This window comes from Gopherus flavomarginatus, chromosome 4 (assembly GCF_025201925.1).
Source record: "Gopherus flavomarginatus isolate rGopFla2 chromosome 4, rGopFla2.mat.asm, whole genome shotgun sequence".
NCBI lineage: Eukaryota > Metazoa > Chordata > Testudines > Testudinidae > Gopherus > Gopherus flavomarginatus.
In genome coordinates, this window is record NC_066620.1 from 21345598 (window position 1) to 21358082 (window position 12485).

Below are 12485 nucleotides of genomic sequence, written 5' to 3' on the forward strand. Positions count from 1 at the left end.
AATTGACCTTCAGGCAGTGGATTAAATAAAATAATCTCCATCATTTAGCTGTTCATTAATATTAGAGTTTCAGATTTAATCTGTAGTTTAGTATACCAAAACATGTAAGTACTAGTCAGAGGTACAATATTTCACTCATTCTTCAATGTTATGACACGTTTAGATGGTCTTTTCTTGAAGATACACAGCTGTGAAGCAATGTTTGACTAGCTTGAAATACCTCAACATCAGAGCTGGCTCTAGGCACTAGCAAACCAAGCATGTGCTTGGGGCAGCACAATTTCAGAGGTGACATTCTGCCCCCCACCCCTTTATTTTGGCACGCTTCGGCAGTTGCGCTCCCGGAGGTTTTTTTGTTTTTTGCGCGCTTGGGGTGGCAAAAAACCTAGAGCTGGCCCTGCTCAACATGCATTCTTGCAAGATATCTAGAATGACTGAAGACTATCAGATTTCAATTTAATTTTAACAGTGACCAAACAACCACATTCTTAAAAACTTTAAAAAAAATGAAACTTACTCTTTGCAATGTTCCTTGTTGACAGGGAAAGACTGAGGATTAACGTGTGCAAGGTTTATAAATTCATTCCTTTCCAAGTTCCCAACAAGTACACGAATTTTAGATTCAACTAGACCAACCCTAATAAAAACATCAAGTGTTAAGTTAGTTTGGTTTTACTGAATCAGGCGCAACACAATAGTTTGAGCTACTAGTTAGTTTAAAAAGTGTAAGACCAGTACAATCGGCCCAACATGACACGTAGCTCAGTGGGATTTAAATACAACCACCCAAGGCTGGATCTCTCAAAATTTATGTTCACTTTAATTAGGACTAGAGGAAGTTCCCTTTAGAAAATAAATATTGCTTTACAAGACTGAAAAACTTGTGACAAGTTCATAACCATCATCCTCTAAAGGAGTTAAAATACAGCCCTTACCATCCTAGCCTATGTCATCAGGGGGCTGTAGGATCAAGGTACTAGGTTGCAAGTTAACATTGGTTAGATTGTAGGTAGGCAGGAAAGCCAGTCTGAAACAAACGATACTTGGAAAGGTACTTTAGTTTGTAGCTTGAGATGTCATGGGCGAATTGTGTTTTAAAAACTGCACTTTAGAGCTTTTTAGCTGGAAGAGCAGAGTTCTTGCTAGAGCTAAGTAGAGAAAGTTCTGTTTCTGAAATATTTAGACATTCTGAAATTTGTTCTTGTTCTGATTTGGAAGGTAAGCAAAAAATTCCCCATAAAAGGGAAAGCAGTGGAATACTTGGGTTCTGTTGGAGCTTCTCCTGTGTCCCATCAGAACCTTGCCTAAATCTAACCAACATGTTTAGATTTTGCCAGCAAAACAGTTGGTTGGCATTTTCTCATAGACTCATAGGTCAGAAGGGACCAATCTGATCATCTAGTCTGACCTCCTGCACAAGGCAGGCCACAGAACCCCACCCATCCAATTTTGTACAACCCCTATCCCAGGACCGAGTTATTGAAATCCTCAAAAATGGTTTGAAGACCTCAAGCTGCAGAGACACCACCAGCAAGCGACCCGTGCCCCACGCTGCAGGGGAAGGCGAAAAACCTCCAGGGCACCTGCCAATCCGCCCTGGAGGAAAATTCCTTCCCGACCCCAAATATGGCGATCAGCTAAACCCTGAGCATGTGGGCAAGAGTCACCAGCCAGCACCCAATTAGCTCTAGCTGTCCATCCTTATGAAAGTGTAAGGAGAATGCCTTCATCTCCAAACCAAAGAGGAAAGTCTGTAATGAGGATAAGCAGGGGCGGCTCTAGGTATTTTGCCGCCCCAAGCATGGCAGGAAGGCTGCCTTTGGCGGCTTGCCAATGAGAGGTCCCTGGTCTCTCGGATTCAGCGGCACGCCTGTGGGAGGTCTGCCAAAGCTATGGGACCAGCGGACCCTCCGCAGGCATGCCGCTGAAAGCAGCCTGCCTGCCGCCCTCATGGCGACTGGCAGAGCACCCCTCGTGGCTTGCCACCCCAGGCACGCACTTGGTGTGCTGGTGCTTGGAGCCACCCCCGAGGATAAGGGCAGAATAACCCAAGTTATTCTGGAACACACTTAACATTATGTTGAAGACCTGAACAGTAGTGTGTTTTCCTCAGTTACTTAAAGGAATGCTGTTAACCTGAAGCCAGTTTAAAATTTAAAAAGAAAAAATTAAAAATCAAAATTTCTAGTCAATTCCATAGAATTCAGGCACTGTATTGACCCCTGAATTCACCTGAAAATTATTTGACTTTTAAATTATATTTTCCTAACTCTTATGTCTGTGTGGAAGACAAACAAAAGGAAGAAAGACTTGACATCTCTTTCTATTCACAGTGACAAATTGACTAATTTCCCCCTTTTCATTAGTACTTTAGCGTAACTATTGCATAAACCAGTAAGTTTAAAAAGTCAAACAATTAAACATGATACCATGAAAAGAAGTGTTAAGGACAGGAAAAAGACCAAACTTGTCCTTATGTTGCTTTATTACATAAAGAGTGATTTAAAATAAATATATTTTCCTTGTTCCTTAGAATGTTATTGTATGTAAATTGTTTCATCCTACATTAGAACTGTAACATTAGATATCAGTCATGCTACAATTAAAAAGCTACATGGATCATGTCAAAAGAAACTCCTTAAGTGTATGGTAACAGTTGTTAGCCAATACATACATATATGTTAGGCATAGTATACACTACATTAATTGGTATTATGTACACAGTGTTAATATGTATAGGTATTGGAAAGTTATGTTAATTGGGTGTATTATACACTTCCCACAATCCTGTTCACTCATGTCAAGTATCCCACAACACTGCAAAGCTGAAGTCAGCTTTGGCATTAGAAAATAAGAAGCCTGTCAAAGCCAAATTATGCAAATGGTGTGTCTTATAGGTAAATCTCAACCTGTTCTAAGTCCAGCTGGTTTGGAATGTGGTTTCCAAAACAGAGATAATGAAAGGTACAGAACAACATGTTAAAGAATGGTGGGCTGGATTGTAGGTGATGTATAAAGTGCTTTTAAAACTTGTAAACAATCATGATATAAATAGAGGTAATTTTGAAGATGCCTCTTCAACATACACTTACTGCAGAAGGTGAACATGCTGCAAGGTAATAATTGCTTCCTGAAAGGTGGATATGTCTGTCTGTCTCCTTTTTGTATTGTATTTCTTGTCTATGGGCCATACATTTTGGTAACATTTGGTTATTTGGGCTTGAACATTTTTCATAATGAACCAAAAGTTTAGTGAAGAAATCAGTTATACTATTAATCAACATAGCATAAGTTATAGCCTCAGAACAGCCATGTTTTACAGATAGATTTTGCTCGAGTAGCCACCTGTGACAACTATTAGTTCAGTTAAAACAATATTTTATTGAAACTGCGACGAGCATGTTACTGCATTTATATAGTGTGTCGTAGGTTACTCCTGCCTGTATGTGTGTGTGTATATATATATATATATATATATATATATACACACACACACACACACACACACACAGTTAGGGTTGCTACACTAATACGTGACTCAAATCCACAAAAACAAATGGATGTGTCAACTCAACAGTACATGTCCTCTCTGATACCCAGACACCTTATCATTACCACAATTATTTACACTACAAACTTTACTCTTTCCCCTACACATGCCAGCCTTTCATTACCTCTGAGTTATCCCCTCCCAGTGGATCACAACACACACCACTAGAAGAGGGTCATTTGGTAAAGGAACGTGTGAAGGGAAGGTTGAGGGGAGCAGCGTCTGAGTGAATGAATGAATGGTGGCATATACTGTACTGTTTTGGCATGTGTGCATGCAAACATACATCCATTTTATAAAAAGAAAGCTGCCATTGGATGGTCAGACTGCCAAGGAAAATGAGAGCCAAACTTCAAAATCCTTCCTATTAAAATGAGAAAAAGCCAAGGCTGCACAGAAAAATCAAAGGGCCTTAAAAAAAAACCAAACAGTTTTGCATCAAAAAGCCACTTAATTTTAGAGCAGTAACAGAGATTTATGCTCCATTTTAAAACAGAACCCTAACTATGGAGTTTCTAGCAGGGCGCCCCCATTAACTCTAACATGCAGCCTTAACACAGTTAAGCACTTCATTTGAGAAACGAAAACTAATGCTTAACGTAGGCTATTATGACATAATACATAGTTTTGGCTTTAAAAATGATTGGTATTAAATATGGTATTGTTTGATTGAAATGAACACATTTGGATTGTTACAGAACAAAGAGGAGGATATTGTGAAATATGTACCTATTACCTGGTGTTGCTACACATAAGATAAATAAGCTATTATAACCAAACTTCATTAGAACAAATAGAAATAGGTTAGAATATAGCAAGTGGTGCCAACCAATTTTTTCTTGAATTGCTATTCTGATATAGTGCTCTCACAATGAGTCCTGCAGATTAGTTTAAAGCTGCTAGTGGTGGGTGGAATAGCTCAGTGGTTTGAGCATTGGCCTGCTAAACCCAGGGTTGTGAGTTCAATCCTTGAGGGGCCACTTAGGGATCAGGGGCAAAAAATCTGTCTGGAGATTGGTCCTGCTTTGAGCAGGGGGTTGGACTAGATGACCTTCTGAGGTCCATTCTAACCCTGATATTTTAAGATTCTGCAGCCTTTTAAAAGCATATGGCTACACAACTGTTTTTGAATCCTGACTGCTTTTAGCACTGAATAGCGAGGAGCTTGATCTGAAGGCAATGCTGTTGGCTAATATAGGAAAAAGTCCATCACCATGTCAGTGTTTAAATTCTCAGCCTCAGAAGTGTGATCCCACACCTAGAGCTCAGAGAAATGGTTGATTATTGAAACACAAGTCCCTATAAGAACAAATCATGTAATATGTTGATACTATAACTACTGAAAAATTTTTGAAACCGAAGCTTACTTCTGAACCCCAGCATACACTTGCTATTCAGAAGAAAGTAATAAGGAGAAATCGTGCATTTGGAAAGATATGAATTGAAGAGCCAATTTCAGAGAAGTGACCATACAGGTGGCATAACATAAGAGGACTACACCACCAAACACTCCCCACTTGCTTCAGAGTCACCATACCAATGGAGCTTTTTAGAGAGGAGCAGGTTTACCCAGGGCCAAAAAAAACAAACAAAAAAACCAAAAAACACAAAAACACAAAACACAAACCACAGAACACTCAAGAATATTTTTCTTTGTATGCTTTCACATATTGCTTATGTCCCAATCCTTTATCCTCTTTCAAATTCCTCATCAGTATTGGTGGCCTGTGCAGAAGTTTGATCAGCCAAAATTTATCACCACCTATATTAAAAATGGTTAGTTTTATGATTAAATTGGTCACTTGATGCATTATTGCTCTCCATTGTGTGTTTTAATTGCAGGTTATCTGGTGCAGATAGCATGTCTTCCTCTTGCATACTGCCAAACAAACAGTCAGGCAGCACTTAAACTGCACATTGTTTCATCTTACTAGCGCTCATCATTGCTTGTGGGGTTTTGAGAAAAAAAACCCTCCAACCTTCTGGGTTAGAACACTGATCTACTTTTTCCAAGAGATTTATACAGAGCTTTTCCACATTTAGCATCCATACCTGTGTTTTCAACTACACTACAATAGTTAATTCTAAGTTGTATAGTTTTAGACAAAGGAGAAGTTAGTGCTCTACCATTTTCCCCATTACATGAAGAAAATCCAACTCTAAACCATGTTTCAAATTAAAAAGAATAAACCCATATTTAAGAATGACTTACCATTCTAAATGATGTTCCTCGGTAGAGGCACTAGCAGTCAACACAATATAATGCCTGAAAAACATTAAAATATTTATTTAGTCCATTTCTGGGATCAGAGAGCTTTGTCGTCAAACTCAATAGAAAACTCACTGCAACAATTCCAAGACTTCTTGACATGAAAGAAGTCATGGATCATACTTTCCCAGAACTATGAAGAATAAATCTACATGGAGTAGATGTGTAACTGAAAAACAGATTGAAAGATCACATTCCACTGAACCAAAAACATACACATGCAATTTGCTCTTGTAATACATTAATGAACTAATACAATACCTTACTGCTTAACCACTCATCTAGCATTATACTATATTTTAATGAAGGAGCAATCCTAGAACATGAATGCAGTTTGAAAGGTTAATCTCTCCAAACTAGTGGAATATTTTAACTGTTCTAGGATGGCTCTTAAAAGAACTCTACTTATGTAGAAAGCTCTCTCTTCCTTTGGGATAGGTACCCATGTGTCTAGGGGTACATCTACACACTTATGGCGGTATGTAGAGACATACATATATACATATGTACAGACACTGCATGCCCTGCTAGCATGGATATAGTTTAATAGAGTAAGCCCTGGTCTACACTACGAGTTTAGGTCGAATTTAGCAGCATTACATTGATTTAACCCTGCACCTGTCCACACGATGAAGCCATTTTTTCGGCGTAAAGGGCTCTTAAAATCAATTTCTGTACTGCTCCCCCGACGAGGCATTCAATAAGTTTTAAAACACAGTGTGGCCTTCCCTTCTCCCCACCCCTCCTGGGTTACCTTGGCAGTTATACCCCTATTTGTGTGATGAATTAGTGATGAATTAATAAAGAATGCATGAATGTGAAGCAACAATGACTATTGCCTTTGCAAGTGGTGATCAAGGGGGGGGAGGACAGGGGGAGGGTCGTTAGCTTACAGGGAAGTAGACTGAACCAAGGGGGAGGGGGGGCCTCATCAAGGAGAAACAAACAGAACTGTCACACTGTAGCCTGGCCAGTCATGAAACTGATTTTCAAAGCTTCTCTGATGCTCACTGAGCCCTCCTGTACTCTGCTAACCACCCTGGCATCTGGCTGCACATAAACAGCAGCCAGACAATTTGCCTCAACCTCCCACCCCACCATAAACATCTCCCCTTTACTCTCACAGATATTGTGGAGCGCACAGCAAGCAGAAATAACAATGGGAATATTGGTTTTGCCGAAGTCTATCCAAGTCAGTAAACTGCACCAGCGCACTTTTAAACATCCAAATGCACATTCTACCACCATTCTGCACTTGCTCAGACTATAGTTGGACAGCTCCTGACTACTGTCTAGGCTGCCTGTGTACAGCTTCATGAGCCATGGCATTAAGGGGTAGGCTGGGTCCCCAAGGATAACTATAGGCATTTCAGCATCCCCAATGGTTATTTTCTAGTCTGGGAAGAAAGTCCCTTCCTGCAGCTCTTGAAACAGACCAGAGTTCCTGAAGATGCGAACATCCTGTACCTTTCCTGACCATCTCATGTTGATGTTGGTGTAGGGTGACCAGACGTCCCTATAAAATATGTAGGTGTTTGTCCTGATATTTCGCTCTGCCAGCAGCACTCACTATTTTTTTTGCGCTCCGCCAGTGGACCACCCCGCCCCCCCCATGTGTCCCAATATTTTCTCCCTCTCATCTGATCACCTTATGTTGGCGAAATGTACCCTTGTGATCCACCAGTGCTTGCAGCACCATCGAAAAGTACCCCTTTCGGTTTATGCACTCGCTGCCTTGGTGCTCCAGTGCCAAGTTAGGGACATGGGTTCCGTCTATCACCCCACCACAGTTAGGAAATCCCATTGCAGGAAAGCCATCCACTATGACCTGCACATTTCCCAGAGTCACTACCCTTGATATCAGCAGTTCTTTGAATGCGTTGGCTATTTGGATCACAGCAGCCCCCACAGCAGATTTGCCCACTCCAAATCGATGCCCCACTGATGAGTAGCCGTCTGGCGTTGCAAGCTTCCACAAGGCTATCGCCACTCGCTTGTGAACTGTGAGGCTGCTCTCATCTTGGTATTCTTGTGCTTCAGGGCAAGGGAAAGCAAGTCAGAAAGTTCTGTGAAAGTGCCTTTCTGCATGCGAAAGTTTCGCAGCCACTGGGAATCATCCCAGACCTGCAACACTATGCAATCCCACCAGTTTGTGCTTGTTTCCAGGGCCCAGAATTAGCATTCCACGGCATGAACCTGCCCCATTAACTCCATGATGTCCACATTGCCAGGGCCCGTACTTTGAGAGAAGTCTGTGCCTATGACCTCATCACTCTCGTCACCGTGCTGCTGTCGCCTCCTCGCCTAGTTTTGCTTTGGCAGGCTCTGGTTCTGCATATCCTGCAGGATAATGCACGTGGTGTTTACAGTGCTCATAATTGCTGTGGTGATCTGAGCAGGCTCCATGCTTGCAGTGCTATGGCGTCTGCGCTGAAAAAAGATGCAAAAATGATTGTCTGCTGTTGCTCTGATGGAGGAAGGGGCGACTGATGACATGGCTTACATGGCTGGTTTACAGAGTGTCATAACTTAGTCCCAGATTTGGACCTTAGCATCCAAAATATGGGGTTTAGCATGAAAACCTCCAAGCTTAGTTACCAGCTTGGACCTGGTACAGCTGCCACCCCCCAAAAAATTAGAGTGTTTTGGGGCACTCTGGCCCCCCTGAAAAACCTTCCCTGGGGACTCCAAGACCCAAATCCCTTGAGTCTCACAACAAAGGGAAATAATCCTTTTTCCCTTCCCCCCTCCAGGTGCTCCTGGAGAGATTCACAGAGCTTGTGTCTGTGTATCTAAACAGAGGGAGTCCACCCTCTGTAATTCCAGTCCTGGAAACAAAAGCACTTTCCTCTTCACCCAGAGGGAATGCAAAATCAGGCTAGCAAATCCAACACACACAGATCTCCCCCTGATTTCTTCCTCCCACCAATTCCCTGGTGAGTACAGACTCAATTTCCCTGAAGTTCCCCACTAAAGAAAAACTCCAACAGGTCTTAAAAGAAAGCTTTATATAAAAAAGAAAGAAAAATACATACAAATGGTCTCTCTGTATTAAGGTGACAAATACAGGGTCAATTGCTTAAAAGAATATTGAATAAACAGCCTTATTCAAAAAGAATACAAATCAAAGCACTCCAGCCACTATAGACATGTAAATACAAAAACAACAAAACCATGTTTGGTACTCACAACTTGGAAACAGAAGATTAGAAAACAGAAATCACTCCTCAAAGCTGAGAGAAAAGCAGGCAGACAAAGATTCAGACACAACCTTCCCTCCACCCAGAGTTGAAAAAAAATTCGGTTTCCTGATTGGTCCTCTGGTCAGGTGCTTCAGGTGAAAGAGACATTAACCCTTAGCTATCTGTTTATGACACAGGGAATTAAAATCAACAAAGGGGGCAGGTTTGCATCAGGGAGAAACAACTGTCACACAGAATGGCCCCCTCAAGGACTGAGCTCAAAACCCTTGGTTTAGCAGGTCAATGCTCAAACCACTGAGCTATCCCACCACCCTACTATTCATGGAGAGAGGGAGAAGCAAATTAATACAAAAAAATCTGGTCTCTTTCTTGTTTTGATCTACTCCATCTCTCTTATACATCTTAGGCTGGCAACAGATGGTGCAGTAAGACTGCTAGCCGTTGTCTACTGGCTGCTCGCCAGAAGACACTGCAGTACGACTGCAGGCAGGACTTGAATTTCCATGAGACGAAACTTAAAAAAAGAATGACCTGGAACCACTCCCATTTGTGTCCAGGCTTCCCTCACAGAGGTTTTCCAGGAGCACCCACGTCTGCCCAGGTGCCCTTGACCGACCTTACCGAGGTCGGCTAAAAGAGCACCCAGGAGATGATGACAGCTACCAGTTGTAATGCATCATCTGCTGCCAAAAGACAATGAGCTGCTGCTGTGTAGCAATGCAGTAACACATCTGCCAGCATCCAGGAGACATACAGTGATGGTGAGCTGAGCAGGCTCCATGCTTGCCATGGTATGGCGTCTGCATGGGTAAACCAGGAAAAAAGGCTTGAAATAATTGTCTGACATTGCTTTCACAGAGAGAGGGAGGGGGGGCCTGACATATACCCAGAACCACCCGTAACAATGTTTTTGACCCCTCAGGCATTGGGATCTCAACCCAGAATTCCAATGGGTGGCAGACACTGTGGGAACGGTGGGATAGCTACCCACAGTGCAATGCTCTGGAAGTCAACACTAGCCTCGGTACTGTGAACACTCTGCCGAGTTAATGGTCTTAGGTGGAGATACACACAATTGTCAATTTTTTAGAAATCAATTTTTATATAGTTTTCTATAAATTTGACCTAATTTCGTAGTGTAGAAATAAGAGTTCTACACACCTGAAGCCCTACGGTATGCACCCTACACCAGTGGTTGTCAGACTTTTGTACTGATGACCCGTTTCACATGCAAGCTTCTGCGTGCGACACCCCCTTATAAATTAAGGCACATTTTTATACATTTAACACCATTATAAATGCTGGAGGAAAAGCAGGGCTTGGAGTGGAGGCTGACAGTTCATGACCCACCATGTAATAACCCTTGGGGGGTCCTGACCCCCAGTTTGAGAACTCCTGCCCTACTTGGTGCTCTCACATGCACACAGTGTTTCCCACATCTACACTATTTTTAGCTGCTTAGGATCCCCACTGCCGGAGCCCTTCCCTGCTGCCAGAGCCTTTCACTACCACATGTAGCTACATGTGTAGTGCCTGTACTCTACATGCCACCATAAGCTAGGAGTTATGCTCTTTTGGGTAATGCTTCTTCATAGCTTTAGAATAAATGTGGGGAACAGTTCAGCTATTTCAGCCTAAATGGAAATAAGGCTCTTCCAATTGCCTTTTCTTCAAACTATTTTCAAGCCACATTTAGAGGTATTGAAAACTTTTCTGCATAATATAAAAGTTACACATTCTTTTACTGAAGAGTAATTTGCATTTTACTTTTACTGCATTCTAATTCATTGGGCAGAATGAGGATGGGAGAAAATGAAGTCCCTACAGGCAAACAGCAAATTATGGCAGTTGTACTAACTCGGAAAATTTCTCTTTTTTTATTTTTTAAATCAGAGCAAAAAATTTATTCCAATTGCACTGTAGTTCAAAATATTTCAAACAGACAATGGAGTCATACATACTTGTACTTTTGAAAAAAGTTTGGTGGTTCAAGGAGTTTTGGCCAGTCTGATTTTCCTTGGAGAATTTCATCTGTGACAGCAAGACCTATGTTTAAAAAAAGCTTGCTATGTTTTATTTTTGTAGACAGTTAACCTGGTCAGGTTAGCACATTAAATTTCTACCCAGATCTTGGATACCAACTCCTTTGAGATCTATGTATGAAAAAAGGCTATATGAAAGCTAGTAATTATCATCCTGCACTGTTAAAAGGATAGAACAAATGAGAATTCCTGCCACTGCACAGAACGGGTCACCTACTACCCTAATGAAATACACTATGGAAAATTGACCTCTTGCATCACCATGCTAGTCCAAACGGATTCCTAGAAGTGAGAAACAGAAGAGACTCAACTAATCTCTTCCATCCTCCCACCAGCGCAGGACTGGTTCTCCCAGGATATAATTGTTTAACATGTAAATGTGTTTTCTTTTAAGGGGAAAGACTGAACAAATTTTTACTTGGCATCTATTTACTTTGGCTCTTTTTTTACATCATGTAAAAAGTATGAAGAGGTTTGAAATGCTTTACCTTGCTTGAACTCCTCTACCATTACTGCTCGTGTTGAAGTAGACACATTATATGTAGAATTCTGCTGTGGATAGGCTGGCGTGATTATGGGCATTAGATGATATCTGTCAGATGGGTTTACCTATGGCATTAGAATGGTTCAAGTACTGTGTTTAAAGGGATTATAAATTACCGGTAAGAAAATACATCATCAATCATCATCATCATCATACCCTAGGGTCCCAGACTGGCAAATTTAGATTGCTATCTTCAGGTTGTTTGAGCAACACAGGATTTGGCCATTCCCTGTACAGAGACCAAAGAATGATTATTATGCATAGTTTTGTCCATTTAAAGTAATTTTTTAAAAAAATTACACAAACTGAAGACAATTTAGCTTAAGTCTAATTAAGGTGTAGAGCTAGTTTGACAAGACAATGCTTAGCTAATTTTTTTTTGTTTTTGTTTTTTTTGCTATGAGAAGTGTTTAAACTTACCATTTTGAAAAAATTAGGAAGAATTTGTGAATTAGAGTAGATGCCAATGCATTTGGATAGAGCTGACATGTTCTTGCTACCAGCATCGCCCAGGAAACACCACCAAGAAATCCCAGCACATTGGAATAAATACCACGTCCTAGAATAGATACATTTTAAAGTTAGCCTTTATTTTTCAAGTGCGTAAGTATGTTTCCTTCCAAACTTAGAGCTCTAGAAAAGATTTCCAAAACTGGTTACAACTCAAACGTTACAGATTATACTTATATTATGTCTACTTATTCATATTTATAAGCCAAAAAAGATATTTGATTCCAGTTGCCCTTCTCTCATAGTAAGATATACTGAAGGCCCCATTCATACTTCCAGTTTGCAGAACCAGAGTGCTCTTTGGCTGTGCTCATTTTGCACTGATTCTTGCACTGTTCTGGCAGCTGGAGAGGGGAGCCTTTAAAAA

At 41.1% G+C, this 12485-nt stretch overlaps 1 protein-coding gene across 1 annotated transcript in view; it reads right to left on the bottom strand.

Annotated features, from left to right (window-relative positions):
* PAPOLG (poly(A) polymerase gamma) overlaps nt 1-12485 on the bottom strand; it is a 66641-nt gene that overhangs the window by 16980 nt on the left and 37176 nt on the right. The window contains exons 9-14 of the mRNA XM_050952134.1: nt 12029-12167; nt 11765-11837; nt 11553-11673; nt 10984-11068; nt 5763-5816; nt 518-637 (exon numbers count right to left, since the gene is read on the bottom strand). Of these exons, the coding sequence (XP_050808091.1) occupies nt 518-637; nt 5763-5816; nt 10984-11068; nt 11553-11673; nt 11765-11837; nt 12029-12167 (592 nt within the window). The remainder of the gene's footprint in view (nt 1-517; nt 638-5762; nt 5817-10983; nt 11069-11552; nt 11674-11764; nt 11838-12028; nt 12168-12485) is intronic.